General features: G+C 39.9%; 2 protein-coding genes across 2 annotated transcripts; one reads left to right on the forward strand and one right to left on the reverse strand.

Moving 5' to 3' along the window:
- The first annotated feature begins 5281 nt into the window (after positions 1 to 5281).
- cdk2 (cyclin dependent kinase 2) lies at positions 5282 to 8819 on the forward strand. Its single transcript, XM_026168205.2, has 7 exons — positions 5282 to 5963; positions 6562 to 6639; positions 6748 to 6868; positions 6979 to 7149; positions 7324 to 7425; positions 7509 to 7712; positions 7954 to 8819. The coding sequence occupies exons 1-7, from the start codon at positions 5848 to 5850 to the stop codon at positions 8056 to 8058; spliced, it is 897 nt and encodes a 298-aa protein (XP_026023990.1). The 5' UTR covers positions 5282 to 5847; the 3' UTR covers positions 8059 to 8819.
- Positions 8820 to 9526: 707 nt separating this feature from the next.
- olfml3b (olfactomedin-like 3b) lies at positions 9527 to 16449 on the reverse strand. The gene is made up of 3 exons (XM_026168204.2): positions 16254 to 16449; positions 15042 to 15327; positions 9527 to 12070 (listed from the first exon to the last, which is right to left on the reverse strand). The coding sequence occupies exons 1-3, from the start codon at positions 16350 to 16352 to the stop codon at positions 11286 to 11288; spliced, it is 1170 nt and encodes a 389-aa protein (XP_026023989.1). The 5' UTR covers positions 16353 to 16449; the 3' UTR covers positions 9527 to 11285.
- Between the last annotated feature and the right edge of the window lie 572 nt (positions 16450 to 17021).

A 17021-nucleotide genomic window follows, 5' to 3' on the forward strand; every position in this document is an offset into this window, starting at 1 on the left:
TAAGAAGGGCCTGGACCTCAATTACCATAAAGTTTCTTCTACCCTCTGACATCACTCTGCAAATTGGCACCTCCCCCTCTTTAGGAAGAGTAAGTTGAGTTTTATTAGCTTCAGTTGTATTTGGCAAAACTGTGACTTTTATTCATAACTTTTGCTATTGATAAAGTTGTATTATTACATTTTTAATCTTACCTGAGCTAGCTGGTTTATTTCCTTTGAACTGTTGTCATTGGAGAACTTCATGTTAGCCATATTTCATCAGCCTTTTTTCAGATTCTGCTTGTTAGTGTCTGAAATCTCCAGAACTCAAGAAACTGTACAGAGAACATATTTGTGGATAAAGTGCATGTTAATAATTCACATCCTTAATAAGTGCATACTGGAAAAATCAATGGATCCTGTCTGGACATTGTAAATACAAATGTTTGCAATACTTGTTTCATGATGGAGTGTGGAGAGCTGTGTGCAAAGCTCGATGCATGTCTGTGTTTGACATATGACCTTACAGTTATGTGGGTATGGGCATCACAAGATGAGTGTGTGGACTGCAGATCAATAGCATCCTTTTATTTCCTCTGTATCCCGGTGTTCACCTCGGGCTGCTGCAGCTCAGAGAATATGCAGCATAGATGACACACCCAAGCTCAGATCTCAGACGGTGCAGAGTTTCATGCAGCAGAGGATCGCAAATACTTTGGCAGAAATGGCGTTATTCTGGAAATAATAATTTTCTCAGCAAAAATAAGTCAAACATTAAAAGTTCATTCTGAAGGACATCTTACTGTAATACCTAGCTCCAACACTGGGAGCTGTTGTGTGAAAATGCTGTTAAGTACACCAAATTATAAGTTCAGCTTTGCCTGTGATCATTTCCAGGAAGACTCTTGTATGGAGACTGGGCTGCTCAGCTGCTGCTGATTTGTTTGGATCTGTGTGTTGTGGCCACTTGAGCTGTTGAAGTGATGCAGTGGTTTCCTCCCACAGTTAAAAGATAGAAACTAATATCTCACAGGCATGTTGTTTGCAATTTTGAAATCAGAAGATATTAAAGTAATTAATAAGGCTATGGTGGATTTCATTTGGGCAGGAAGAAAACCCAAAATTAAATTGGAGACACAACAGTTACCGAAAGATCTGGGCGGGTGGGGAGTGCCAAACAGGAAATTACGTTCTCTCAATACAAGCGAGGATTCTCTCTTCCTGGATACATGAACATTCTGATCTGCCATGGCTAAATATTGAGGAAGTATTATGTAAACCATCCTCGCCTGTTAACTTTCCAGGGAAACGCCTTAATGACTTACCTCACGTAATAAAGCATAACCCACTGATATATAATGCTATGTGGACGTGGGGAAAACTGAGAACACTTTTTAGCAGTAGTCTTCCGTTTAATATTTTGTCAACGCTTATAAATAATCCAGACCTTCTGCCGCAAAACAAAGGATCGAGTTTTGTGGGATGGCATAAAGTAGGTGTAAAGAGGTTTTATGACCTCTTTAAACATGGTGAGTTTAAATCCTTTGAATCCCTGAAGTCCCAGTATTCTAGGTCAAATACTGAGTTTTATAAGTGTTTGCAATTGAGAAATTATATGTTAAAAAATGCTAAATCATTACAAATCTCAACAGCCTCTTTTCGGTTGGAGAAATTTATACTGGTTAATAGGGAGCATAAACATTTTGTATCAAAGTTTTGTCATCATTGATGTTATGACTCTGATCAGGCTGGGACATTATATTGATGCTCCCGAATTTTTGTGGACAAATGGAGGAAACCACTGGATGTAAAGCATAAGGCCCGAGGGACAGAATCGACCTGTCAAACACTCCAATCCGTCTCACCTGATGGCTTAGGATATTGTGAAGGAAGGCATAACTTTTGGACTTTTAACTATATTTTCACAAGTTTTACAGCTTTTCCTACTGATAAAGAATTTGATGGCAAGACTTAAAACAGTTGGGACATGGGGGAAAAAAGGCTGGAAAAGTAAGTGTTACTAAAAAGAAACAGCTGGAGGAAAATTTTGCAGCTAATTAGTTTAACTGCCAACAAATCAGTTACATGATTGGGTATAAAAAGAGCATCTTGGAGTTGCAGAAGGGAAGAGGAAAAAAGTAAGCTTGAGGCCAAAAATCAGCACCACTGCATTAACAACATGATTCTGTCATGGAAATGACTGCAGGAGCTCAGGAACACTTCCAGAACTCATTATCTGTGAAGACATGGTCCACAAATGCTGCCGTCGTCTCTGGGATAAAGATCACTTAAAATTTACTGACGCAAAATTTCAAACTGTTCTGCAGTCAGAGGAATCAAGATTTGGAAAATCTCTGGACTAAAGAGGAGAAAGGGTTTTTTTTTTCACTTTAAACAATTTAATGTTTTCAGTTTTAATTGAAAATAAAACGTGAGTTTATTAGATCTGCAAATTTTCTAAATTTGTTTTTATTTTCATTTTTTACAGCTTCCCGACTGAGGTTGTGTTTCAGAAAACTGTTAAAGAGGAGGAAAAACACTTTTCAGACTAATTTTTTACTTATTACACACGAAATTCCTTCAGGTATAACAAGTAACATGTTAAATCAGTAAGAAGGTAAAGTGTTTTTATTATCCCCCACTTTCAAATTTTCTATTTTCAGTTGTTTTATTAATTGTTTGTTTGGCTTTTTTGTTTTCTTATTTCCACTTTGTGTAGATAAATTCTTATACATTATACAGAGTCATACGGAGTCATTTTGACAGTGACTGGTGGCTTTCCCAGTAATGTTCTCTCATGCCCGTGAGACTATTCAGGCTGCACTACATGTGACCCCTCATGCGCTACTCAACAGAGTTCAGGAGGAGAAAACGGCCTCACAAGGAGCACCTGACTTAACATACCACATACCACAAATAGGCTTATTTAGCCTCCACTTTTTATTATCTTAATAAATTTGTTCCTGGGTTTCGGGGAATTTATGGAATTAACACAGAACCTTGTTTTGTGAAATCTGATCATTTTCTGCACAAATTATTTGACATTATAAATATTTCTCATTTGCACTTAATAACAAGGCCAGTAAAGCCTGGAATCCTCAAAAACTATTTCAGCACAATCAATATAGAGCGTGTCAACAAAACTGAAGTCAAACAGTCACACAGGCTTCTCTTTTCACGCACTATTAGAAACCGAGGGATGTGATTTAGAACTGACCCCCAACCAGATCAATAAAGCCATCTGGTATATGAAAAGTACCAGACTAGACAGTCAAATCAGTTCATGACCACAGCAGCCATCAGTAGTCATTCGGTGTGTTCAAATGGCTTAAAACAAACTCTCCTCATTTTTTTTTTCATCGTTTGTTTTTCTACTAGACACAAAAAGAAGATTTGCCTAAAGAGAAACCACAAACCAAGGTAAACACGTACAGCACAACTACTTCTACAAACACGAAGCTTCCACTGATACATGATAGAGCAGAACAATCAGCAGGCTAATCTGCTGTACGCAGGACCTGCGCCAAGGCTGCTTATGATTCACCATCAGATTATTCAGGCTGTGGGAGATCTCCTGACAGGAAACTTGCTTCCTAATTACCTCTGTCCACACAGATTATGAAACCAACTCCCCTAAACTGCAGGGAGAACAGGGAAAATCTGAATCCTCCTCCTGACAGATAAATATTCAGACAAGTTACATGCGTCACTTTCTGTGGATCAGTCGTAATTTTACTGATCAGTGATCATCTACAGGAGAAACTTAGTACAGCCGACACAATGAAATGAGAACTAACATCTTTGTGGTGCTCAAAGACGTCACTTCACATATAAATATGCAACGTGGAGACGTGTTGGGCCTGCGGGCTTCGATCATGTGCAGTACTGGAATGAATGCTTTCTGTGTCTCTTAGCACCAAATGAGGGTGTTTCTTCATGCTGCAGGGGGAACCTACTGACTTAAACACAATTGCGGTTAAAATTTCAGATCAATATTGACCTTCTTTAAAGCGGACATCTGGCATACCAGAGAAAAACACGGGTGTTAGCGATAACATTAACAATGAATGTGTGTCTTTAAACAACTGCAGCATAATCATATAACACCAGATTAGATCTACTCATAATTTTGCTAATGTGATAAGTCAAAAATACTCTTACCATCACTAAATCCTTACAGATTTAAAGGTTTGTGACATTGGTACTGTGAAATAATCAGTACCAACAACCATGCCACATTTAAATTCACCTTACCCACCTGTTTCTCTCATTCTGATGTCTAGTTTGAATTTCCGCAGGTCGCTTTGAACATGTATATGTGCCCAAATGCACTGGGTTGCTGTTATGTGATTGGCTGATATTTATTTGCATTAATGAGCAGTTCAACCTGTTTGCCAAATTAGGATGATGGTGAGTGTATAACTCTATATAACAAAGTGTTGTATTTGACAGATACTTTATCATAGCCAACAAGTCTGATTTAAAAAAATGGTACAGCTTATCCCCTGGTTAGAGGCTAGCTCAGGGTTCCTGTTCACAAACCACAAGCGAGCTTTAACTGGTACCCAGCAGGTCATTTTGGTCCCTGAGGTGAAGAAAGTGTTAAATCCAGTTGCCCCTTTGAAAGAACACAAAGGATCTGCAGGTGGACACACATTACCAGACCTTTTTCAAAGGTATTATTTGAGTACAGATGTGTCCTATTACACTATATCAGATCCATCACTATGTCTGTTAATTAGTTTAGTTTTTCAATCAAAACAGAGAGCAAGAGAAAAACAGTTAAAAAACAGAACTTGGAAAGCATTGCTCCATAATCTAGTGGGTCATTACAAACACTTCCTGCCACTGAAGAGATCAAATTGTTCTCTTTTATTTATTTATTTATTTTTGATCTCACCATGTTTGAATAACTATAGAAAGTAAAAGTTCTTAGGATTAGGAAAACAGCTTTCTAACTTTTAAAACTGCTGTATATATAAGATGCAGAAGATATATCATAGATGTGAAGACAACTAATGTTTTTATTATGCTATACACAATGTTGCTCATGCTTTTTATTTTGCATTTATATTTTGCATTAGATTGTGTATGTGTTTAAATAATTGTTCATATTTGTGCAGTACACATCTATAAAACTGTGAATTGTGGCTACATTCATAGATAGAAAGACAGCAAATAGTATGCGTTCTGTACACTTTATAATCTGTTCGTGTCTTTCCGACGTAGTTTACGTATAGCGACGTCGCCGTTCAACCATGTGACCTGTGAGGGTGTTTGTTAACTGTTTCCTTGTTATCCCGATACAACACCGCTCTATATCACGACTTGCACCCTTTTGTTAAACAGAAGCTAAGAATTTAAAATTAGCCGATAAAAAATGTTTTAAATTTATTTCTTTAATCGATAAGAGCAGTACCATGCACAACAATTTTTCAAATAGGACCCAAGTGGAAGAGAAAAGCATTTAGACTACCGCCCACCTACAACTATCGGTGTGTCTGGAACACAAAAACGAACTCCTCCAGTCTAACGCGGGAAACGCTGTTGTGTTGCTTCTGATTTTTTTCAAACGAGCCGCCACCGCCGCGCAAAACCAAACATTTTACGGATATTGTTATGAACAGGGTCTGCAAATGACTCTTTCTTTTGTTTTTAGCTACTTCGCGCTGACCTGAGATAGTTTATCCTCAGTCAGAATTAAGTCTTAAACCTGTGGCGCGTGCAGACCGGATGAAGAAGCCTTGAGCAGCAGTTACTTACATGGTTATATGTGAGGTTTCCCTCAGTAGCTACCCAGCTTTCGTTAGCTTCGACACAAAGAGCTAAAAGGCTAATTGCCGCTTAAAGACCTGCGCTTGGTACGAGATGGACTCGTTTCAGAAAGTTGAGAAAATTGGAGAGGGCACGTATGGGGTTGTTTACAAAGCCAAGAACAAAGTGACGGGAGAAACTGTCGCTCTGAAGAAAATCAGGCTGGACACGTAAGTAAACAAACTATTGTTGTTTATCCTCGGGTTACCAGGCTAACGTTAGTTTTCAAGTTTTACTGTGCCGAAGAGTTGATGTAATCAGTTTACTCACCTCGTGGCTCCATCAGGGCATGACTGTTTCATCAGTTAACTTCCTACAACCACACTGGACATAAGAGCAAAGTCTTCATGGCCACAGAAGGAGCAGTTCTTACATAGGACACCTACATAACCTTACAGCTCATATGAGCTTGTTGTGTTGTATTAACGTGTAACTTGTTATAATATAAAAACACAATCCGTAAATAACAGTAAAGTGTCCCAGATCTAAATCGCCATCATTTTCCTCAGGCTGCATCAGAAAACCTTACTGAAAATTCAGATGTGCCGTTAGTCAAAGTTGCTTGCTTTGTGACCTTTGTTTCAAACCAGAGAAAACTAAATCATTAGCGTGTCTAATCTGTGCTAATTTATAAGGTGCGCTGCTTAAAGGTGTAGTGTTGTTTCTTTCAGCTTTCAGGACTTGGATCAGCTGTCAGACTGCCAGGATACTAAAGTACATGCTTGGCTTAGATAAAAACCTGTTTCTTTTACCGTTTGTTCATTTCAGGGAAACAGAGGGCGTACCGAGCACAGCTATCCGGGAGATATCGCTTCTCAAAGAACTCAGTCACCCAAATATTGTCAAGTAAGTGCTTATGTTACAGCTATGTCTAAACCATGCTTGCAGTATTCTTGTTTTACTTGTTTGATGTTGCTTTTTTTTCAAGCCAACTTACCTGTCAACATGTTGCAGATTACGCGATGTTATCCACACCGAGAACAAGCTCTATCTTGTTTTTGAGTTTCTTCACCAGGATTTAAAAAAGTTTATGGACTCCTCCTCAGTCACTGGTATCCCGCTGCCTCTAGTAAAGGTAACCACCACAGCAGATTTGAATTCATACTTTCAGCAGTTAATACTGCTAAGAATTGTACTCTGGAAGTCAGGCTTGACTCAACTGAGCATATTTTGCTGTGTTTGCAGAGCTATCTTTTTCAGCTGCTGCAAGGCCTGGCTTTCTGCCACTCTCACAGGGTTCTCCATCGAGACCTGAAGCCCCAGAACCTCCTCATCAACGCCCAGGGTGAGATCAAGCTGGCTGACTTTGGCCTGGCAAGAGCCTTCGGAGTACCCGTCCGCGCATATACACATGAAGTAAGGCGTTGACAACCTACCTAAGTAAATGTTAGAGTTATAAGATTATAAACGGCTAGAACTTCAGATGTGCTTGCTCTGCTTTCATGTGGTCTCTACTATGTAGGTTAATGGCACCTACAATTTCTTAGCTCAGTGCATGCAACAACTGTTTACTCCTGTGATATTTTTCAGGTGGTAACACTTTGGTACAGAGCCCCAGAAATTCTCCTGGGCTGCAAGTACTACTCCACAGCTGTTGACATCTGGAGTCTTGGATGTATTTTTGCTGAAATGGTAACATACTTTAATTATTAACAGCAAAAAAGAAAAAGCTCCAAAATGAACAAAAGACACCAACCATGTCTCCCTGCCCACAGGTCACCAGGAGGGCTTTGTTTCCCGGTGACTCGGAGATAGATCAGTTATTCCGAATCTTTCGTACTCTGGGGACGCCTGACGAGACCGTCTGGCCCGGAGTCACATCCATGCCTGACTACAAACCAACCTTCCCCAAGTGGGCTCGGCAGGATTTATCAAAAGTGGTGCCTCTTCTTGACGAAGATGGAAGAGAACTGCTCGGGGTGAGAACATTTCTGATTTATTGGCACTTTCATTATATATTCATGGCCAAAGAAGTTGGTCTTCTTTCTGCTTTGCCTATCTGAATATTTTCTCCTGTGAAAGTGTCCCTTTCAGACTAGAGAGTTGACCACTGTGCACCCTGAACAGTGTCATGAACTCCACGACTTGTGTTAGTTTTTGACTGAAGCACGTGGCTGTATTCATTGACTGCTTTTCTTTTTTTTTTTCTCGATCTTACAGGAAATGCTGAACTACGATCCAAACAAAAGGCTGTCTGCCAAAAATGCTCTTGTGCATCGATTTTTCCGTGATGTCTCCATGCCACTTCCCCACCTCAGACTCTGAGTCGTGCAAAATAACAGGCTCTTTTAATGCCAGCTATATCTAAGCAATAAAGACTCGCCATGCTTCAGGTTCATGACTCAAATGGACGGGAAAAAGTGGACACTACAGAATACATTGGATTCTTCAGTAACTAAAACCAGCCCTCGAGAAGCAACTTGTCGTGAGAGTTTCACTGTTTCAATGTTTATCATAGTTTTGAGGATTTAACTGTAATTTTCAATATAATTATTTTGCATATTTATATGCAACTTGTCATATTTGATGTATTTATGATGGGCTTTGAGTCAGTGCAGGTTGGGTAGACCCATTCTATTTGTATAACATTATATTTCCAAATTTTAATGGTATGTTGTCTTTAGCATGTCCATCTTGAAGTAATAGGTTAGTTAGAATTAAACGTGATCAAACAAGTTTGTGGGGTAGTGCAAATAACGGTGGGTGAGCAGCAGCTGATTACGATGGGCTGAAGTGAATCGGTCACAACTCCAATGAGAGAGTTGAGATGAAAGCAGTGGTTTTCTAGCTTGGTTTGAATCCCAGTTATCGTTAATTGGTTTTAAAAGTGCACCTTCATTTAATTACTGGTGGGATTCAGGTTTAATGGCAGGATTACTCAGCAAACTCAGTCGGGTATAAAAATGTTCCAAATGTATTGTAATTCAGATTTTATGTAACTGTTGCCTCTTTTCTTACTGTCAATTTTAAGCCATTTTTACAAATGTTTATTTACAGTTAGGAAAAAATAAACTTGTTTAAACTTCTTTACTGGTTTTATTGATACATTATAAACTTGACCAATTTTTATTTTGGACGGGTGAGCGAAATCTTACACTTTGAGACAGATGTAGAAGTTTTACCAAGCGCTTTATAAAACTCAAATACCAGAGTCTCACAGACCGTCTGGTTGTGAAATTATTTTCATGCTTCATTAAGCTTTGGCCAATCAAGCATACAAGACCATGTCTGCAGCCTGCAGATGGACTGAAGTACTTATGATGAATGTGGTTTTTAAAAAGCTTGATTCTGTAATTTTATCATTCTTGGAAATGTCAGGCAATCATTAATGATAAAATTATATGAGAAATTATAGCTCCAAAGACTTTTGGACTGGTTAGGAAAGCAGTCTTACAAATTACATTCGATGTGAAGCAAAACGGAAGTTTAAATATTTCACTGGCCACTCTGTTAGATCCACCTGTTCAGCTGCTGAATCAACCAGTCAAATGACGACAGCTCAGTGCATTTAAACATGGTCAAGATGGTCAAATTGTGCTGCCTGTTTTGTTGTGTTGTTGTCAACACGACAAAATTGGTTGACTTCACATTTTAAACATTCAAAATCAGAGATGTGTTGGAAAGCAGTATGGCGTGACAATTTGTCCCTATTGCACCACTTTGTCCTGTGCGGTCTTCTTAACCCCAGAGGACAACACACGTTACTAAAATCAATAAAGCACTCATAATTCAATTAAATTTCTTCAGATTTATTATAATCATGAATAACATAATATTCAACAACCACTATTATTTTCACACCATTTGATATCTGTGTCTGTGGTCCATCTCATTATGACCACAGTGTACCCAGCTTCTGATGGCTGTTTCCAGCAGGATAACGCTCCACATCGCTCAATGCGGCAACTGTGTAGCAGAGTCAAATCTTACATGGATGCTTAAATATTTCTATATCAATCTTTATATACTGTACATAGAAAAACACTGACAGCCTTGTTTAAAATGGTTAGTCTGCCAGTTATTTTTATAATGAACAGTTATTAGGAAAAAATATGATAGCGGGGGGGAAAAGGAGATATAAGTGTAGAAGAAATGGCAGTAAGAAAGTTATGTTCAGATATAAATTAATAAACATCAAAGAATAGTAATCGCAATAGTGGTGCTGTTTGCTCATTTTTTGGGTGGTATTTAGCAAAAATGCACATGTGCTCAACATGTGGGAAGAGTGCAGATAATGCACAGGGTGCTAGCCTGCTAGCGGTTTCTTGCACATACAGTATCCTAATGTCGGAGTTACATTTTTCAGCTCACCTTACACAGTGGTTGTATTTTATGTTAACAGTGCTTATGATATAAATCTGAACACTAAAAAATATTAAATTAACAAGCTACAAAAGATAACATTTCCTAGGGTGTAATTAATGTTGTGTATTTACTAGCACGGACAAGATTACTGTGAATGCTACACAAAACTGTCATGTTAAAATCCAATGGAGTCAGTACAAATGAGCTGAGAAGGAAGATTCAAGAAGCTGGATTCAGTTGATAAGCACTTGGGGTATAAAGATTCATGTTGATATGACAAATATCAGGTATAGAAGTGGCAGGTTTGACAGAGGTTTTATGCTATTAAAAGGATGTGTTGAATATTTGCCTCATATCTGTGAACACACAAAAGTGCCTGGAGCCACTGCAGAAACTTAGACAGCAGCTAATCATGGGTAAGTACAGTATATCTGTTTCGGTCCACTCAACAGCAGATGGAGAAACAACTCTAAAGATGGAAGCACGGTGTAGTCTCGTTAGAAGTGGGGTTAAGGTAGCCACAAAACACCAGATATCACAAAATAAATCTGAGCATTTTGAAATTAGTTCTGAATTTGTGAAAAGAAAATTATGATGCATAATTACAGTCTCACACTCCTGAATCTTGGCTGTTTTCGTCCTCTTTTTTCATCCTGATCATCTCACAAGCAGTATTTTTGTACCATCTATGTATTGTCGACAATAAAGGTTGAGTATTTTCTTCACTTCATATCCTCAGATTTATTTTTCTTGTATTTCCTTTTAACATTTTTTTTTTTTGTAAATATCATATTGTGGCCCACCAACAGTACCTTAACTGCCCACCAGGGTGCGATGGCCAACACTTGGGGAACCACTCACGTTTCCTTTTTGTTGTAATGAAGCTTTGTCACTTCCTAATAACGTCTATGTAGCATGAAAGAATCATCACAGACTCTTGTTCATTTCTTAGGTTTGTCTCCTGCCTCACAGTCCCTACAGTAAATGTTGTGTTATTGCAGCTTCCAGGTTTTATGAGAAGTGGATTACAATGTTAGAGTCCAAGATTTTATATTTAAGCTGTTCTGAAACTCCCTGAAAGGTGAGAAATGATCTTAAATTCTACAAAATCGTTAGTTTTGAGACCTCATCTGTAGTTTAGAAGCTAAAACCTCTCAGAATACAGCGTTAGGGCTGTTTAGAGAAGCTCAGATCTCTAGTTTCTTCTTCATGGTAAGCTTGTACAGGATCTGGTAGCCATCATCCCAGGCGTAGAGCAGCTTCTCGTGGGGATTGTACTTCAGACTTGAGTGAGATCCGTAGCGTTTTGGAAAGTAAACCAGCGGTGCATCTTCACTGGTCACCATGTCGTTGACGTCGAACACACATTGTACTCGTGAGCGTCCAGCCTGCTTGGTGTTGTACACAACATACAGAGTGCCACAGATGACAAAGGCCGCCTCTGCATTCTCTCTGGGACAATTTGTGTCCCACATCTGCTCAATATCCAGTGAGGTGGTGTCCATTTTAGCCAGAGAGATGTACCTTTCATTCTGCTGTGTGGCGTAAATGGCCCACAGGCCTTCCTCATCCACAGCCAGGTCAATCACCGTCTCTGGGGTCAGACCATACACGGGGACGTGGTCCTGCACAGGAAACACTGCACTGTCAGTCAGAGAGTTATTCTGCAGGTCATGTTTAACCACCTTTAACTCGTCAGCCTGACTCATGTAATACACGTAGTTGTTGTAGACCACGTGGCCTGTTCCCCTCCAGGCTGACGGCAGCTTCACTGTACTGGACAGAGACATGCCCGACGAGCGGGTGAAGTCTTGCACAGAGGCAAACGCGTGGATGATGTCGTCTTCCGTCCCATTAAAAATGTAGACCTTCCCAGAGGCCCTGTTGGTGTCTTTAGTCCAGGTGCCCTTTTGCCCTCCGACTCTCTTCAATATCTTCATGGCTTTTATGCTGGAGATCATGTCGCTGCAGTCTGAAACAGAGAGCAGGACAGGCTTTACTCGACACAGCTGGCAGTTTTCAAATATTCTAGTCACGTCTGTACTATTTATAGCTGTGGTTCAGAAAGAACACCTCGTTTTATTTCCATTAGATGTGGCATACACATTCATGGTTCCCATGAAAAACTAATAACATTCCCACCAGTCATCAGCGTCAGCTCTGCTTTCAGTTGAGTGTTAATTAGATGAAACAGCCAGTAGCTAAATTGGCTATAAAGCATCATTTTCCTTTTGTGTGATTAATAAGTTTGTCTACTGTCCATGAAAGAAAAACCAATAAAGAGAGAAATGTTCCTGTGCCCATAGATTAAACTACTCATTTATTAGAAAATTAAAGTAAATTTAGCTCATATGCATTATAAATATGGCTGTCCTCATATTGTGGAAGGACGGGTACTTCCATGAGAAAGCCCATTCAGGGATCAATTTATCCCACAAACAAGTTTCTGTGTTCTCAATTATTTATCATTTGAGGGCCGAAGCATGGCCAAAACTGAAGTTTTTGGCTTTTTTGCTTGAAGAGCTTTTCATAGAGGAGTTTGTTTATTACAGCATGTCAAAATCAATCCTTTGACACAAAACAAAACAAAAAAAATTTGTTAGATCTCAAATATGCACTGTCCAATCTGTCCCAAACTTCATGTGCAGAATCCGAGCTACGTGTCAGTATTAGGTCACACTCATAATGCCACCGTGGTATCTGGAAATCAGCTGTAGGTGATAATCATCATTAAATGTAAATTATCATCAGGTTTTCATTGTGGGTTCCACACATGGTAAACAGCAGCATGACATATAATTAGTGGGTGTTCTCAAACACCAACTAATGGACACAGGACGTGTTAGGTAACTTGTTTATGCAAAACCAGTTACAATCCAGGAAACGTGGCATCCAAATTCGTGCAGGAAACATCTTGACTCCAGTAAAACTCGACATGTATGAAAGTGCAGGAGCACAATCATTGCTGCTTGTATTTTTAATTCTGCATTGTTTTTACATCAGCCAGACACCCTTGCACTGGTGACACATTCCTTTAGTTAACTGTAATTAATTGCTTTAATTTTATTTTCCTGGCTTGTAAATGAATTCTGCATGCAGTCCTGGTGCCATAAAAACGCACAAGCTTACCAAATGTGAGTCTGTCTGACATTAAAGAGAGTTTGCACCATTTCCTCCAGCTTTACACAGATTGCTAAAAACGACAGTGCCAAGCTATTTTTAGAACATTCCTTAAAAACTAAAAGGCACTGCCTCTCAAAACACTTAACACTTAAGTGACACTTGGGATCACTAAATGTAATTTTAAGAATAAAAGAACTTTCATTTAATGCAGCATTACATTCATCTGAAATGATGCAAATTGCAGTAATGATTACTGGAGTTATCAAAAATCGTTTATGATTTTTAATAATAGAATATCTACTCAGTTGGACAGGAAATAAAGAATCTCTTTCTCTGTCATCTCAAACTGGCTATTTAACATTATTATTGTTATTTTTTTAAAACAACCCAATTCCCAGTGGTAATCGGAGCACTTGGGGCAGTGAACCGTGAACTGGCCGAGTGGCTCCATCAGATCCCAGGAACAACATCTGAGACCTCTGTCCAAAAGAGCACAGTCCTGGGACAGCAAAGATACTGGAGAGGACCCTCAAGCTCCCAGGCCTCTGGCAAAGGACCCAAGCTTTAAGGATAAAGCTCGGGTCCTTGCAGGGCGAGTTGGGAATTTTTTAAATATATATGTGAGTTGGCTCTCATAGACAATGTAATAAATATGCAATTACTGGCAACCAGGTACATGTGTCTAACAGCTTGTTAACCCAGATATCTAATCAGCCAATTACATGGCAGCAATAGCATTTAGACATGTGGACGTGTTTAAGGCAGCCTCTTTAAAAACAGCATCAGGATGGGGAGGAAAGGTCATTTCAGTGACTTTGAACGTGGCAAGGTTGTTGGTGCCAGATGGGCTGAGTGCTTTCTGAGTATTTCAGAACGTGCTGATCTGCTGGGATTTTCCCACACAGTCATCTGTAGAGTTTACAGAGAGGTCAGAGGAGAATAGCCAAACTGCTTTGAAATGATAGGAAGGCGACAACAAATGTACAACATGCGGAACTTCAAAGAAGATGGATTACAGCAGAAAAAGACCACATCAAGCACCACTCCTGACAGGTAAGCAACTGGCAACTGAGGCCTGATTCTACAATTCACACGGGCTCAGCAAAATAGAACAACAGACGAATAGAAAACTGTTGCCTGGTCTGATGAGTCTTGATTGATGTCAGGGTCTGAATTTGCTGTAAACAACATGAAAGCATGGCTGCATCTAGCCTTGTGTCAACAGTTCAGGCTGCAGGTTGATGGTGGTTTAATGGTTTATAGGATGCTTTGTTGTCACACTTTGGGTTCCTTAGTACCAACAAAGGATTGTTTAAACACCACAGCCTACCCCAGTTTTGTTGTTGACCCTACATGACCACAGTGTGCACATCTTCTAATGGCTGCTTCAGCAGTGCAATCATCATGTCACAAAGCTCAAACCACCACAAAATGGTTTCTAGACGATGACAATGATTTCAGTGTACTCAAATAACCTCATCAGTCACCAGATCTCAATGCTGTAGAGCAAGATTTGGTGGAACCAGAGATGCACATCATGGATGTCCAGCTGAGAAATCTGCAGTAACTGTGTGATGTTGTCACGATAATATGGACCAGAATGTCTGAGGAATGTTTTTAGCACCTTGTTGAATTTCTGCCACCAATATTAAAGCAGTTCTGAAGGCAAAAGGAGGTCTCACCTGGTCCTAGTAAGGTATACCTAATAAACTGTCAGCTGACTTGAACTGTTGGTCACATTATTCATGCATTGCTCAAGCATGTCATGTTCATCCCCAATAAAAAAAATCAGGGTATTTAGTAAAGATTTCATTTCTCACCTGAGAGTTGTGAGTATTTGGACTTCTGTTTCTCCTTCACCACAGTCACCTGCTGCTCTATTAGCTTGTCGTCCACATCCACACACGGCTGAGCCCCATTCTGTGTCTCCAGATAGTCTAATTCCCGCTCGACCCGGTCCACCCTGGTCCCCACGCTGTCTATATTCATCCTCAGTGCCTCTTTTTCTTTGTCCAGGTTCTCCAGCTGGGAAACCATCTGCTGCTTCAGCTCCCGCAGCTCGGAGGCATAGCGGGTGGTCTGCTCGTGCCACAGAGAGATCCTGTCCTGTTTTAACAAAGGTGGTTAGTCATAACTGAGATATGATCAGACATGTATTCCCTGTTTGTATAGCACTCAGAATAATAAATAGGATGTGTGTTATACAGTGAGCTTGAGTGGATTTCTAGAGAGCACTGACTGCAATGAAAACACCATAATTTGATGTCCTTTTCAGGCTCAGTAAACACTGTGGTAGAAAGCCATAATAATAAGAATAAAACCCATCTATCAAACAACCGGCTTCAGCCCACACGTGGCAAGTTTCCACCCAGCTCGAGTGTCTATGAGCTGAATGCAGAATACAGCTGGGTGCTTTGTGGTCGAGCCTGACCCATGACCCCGCTGTGGAAGAAGGAAATGAAAAGAGATCCTTCCCACAGGTAATCATTCAACATGACATGAGCTGAGACTGTTAGATGTGGGTAAATAGCATTTTTGGGAGTTCAGTTTAATAAAGTGTGTTAAAAAGGTTCGTGCTTCTCATTTAAATTAAATTACAGACATGACTGACAATCAGTCAGTCTGTTCTTGTGTTTTAGTTTTGTCCAATTAAGCCAAATACATTTGTGTCCATCATAGAAAAAAAGGTTAGCCCTGGCCCTTTTTGTTTTTTAGAATATCTCTTTGTGATGCCAGAAAACTACTTGCCCTCAAAAAAAGTTTTTTCACTGATGCAATTTTGCATAAACTCTTTTTTTTTGTTGGTAACATACGTGCACGTATACCTTGACTAAGGAAACTTCAGAGGCCCATTTCTAACTCACAACTCAGACAAAAATGCCACAGTCCCCGTACCCTTAAAGGAGCTGTATTTTCCAGTAATTTCTCCAGGATTTGGCCACATCTGCATTCCATTGCCTCTGTCCCTAGAAGTTTCCTTTCAGAGGGACTCTGGAGCGCAGGGCTCGGCAGGGAGGTAAAGAGAGTCTTACCTCAATAGCAAGCAGCCTCCGCTCCAAGTAGTCAATCAGTGCTTGGTGCTGAGCTGTGGCAAAGCACGCCAAAGTTACCAAGACAACAAGTCCTCTCATTTTGTGTCAGCTCAGTCTCTTTTAACTCCTGTAAAGTCCTGACTGAAGTTCAGTTAGAGTGTGCCGAGGAGCCAGCAGATTCCCAGAGGTGGGCTGGAATGTTTTACTAAGCTGTCTGGGAGGAGCCAATAACATCTGTGAAGATGGAGGCGCACAGTCTGTGCTTCTTATTTCTACCTTCGACATCCACACCTGACAAACAAACTGAAAAGCTAAACTATACATATCATAATGCTTAAATACATGTTTAGGTTTCAGGAAGTTGGAACATCAGCAGCAACACAAGGAACTAAAATGTGAATTACAGTGATGAGTCAAGGAGGTACAACTTCAGCATGAAGGGCAAGAAACCAGTAGTTGTTTTTGATCTCTGTCACAAAGTCTCTGCAGCATTTACTCTGAAAAATTAAAAGTTTTTTATACTTAGACTCTTTTTTAATGAGACTTTTATTGGGCGTGACCAGGATTAGAAATGTGTACATCAGAGGGACAGCTCAGGTTCAGCAGTTTGGAGACAAAGTTAGAGTGTTAGAAAGTTAGAGATGGATTGAGCAAGTGTAGAGGTGGGATAGTGGATATTCTGGACAAAGGAGGTTGAGTATGGAGCTGCTAGACTGGAGAAAAAGAGGAAGACCACAGAGGAGGTACACGGATGTAGTGAAGGAGGGG

The sequence above is a fragment of the Astatotilapia calliptera genome, chromosome 5 (assembly GCF_964374335.1).
Source record: "Astatotilapia calliptera chromosome 5, fAstCal68.1, whole genome shotgun sequence".
NCBI lineage: Eukaryota > Metazoa > Chordata > Actinopteri > Cichliformes > Cichlidae > Astatotilapia > Astatotilapia calliptera.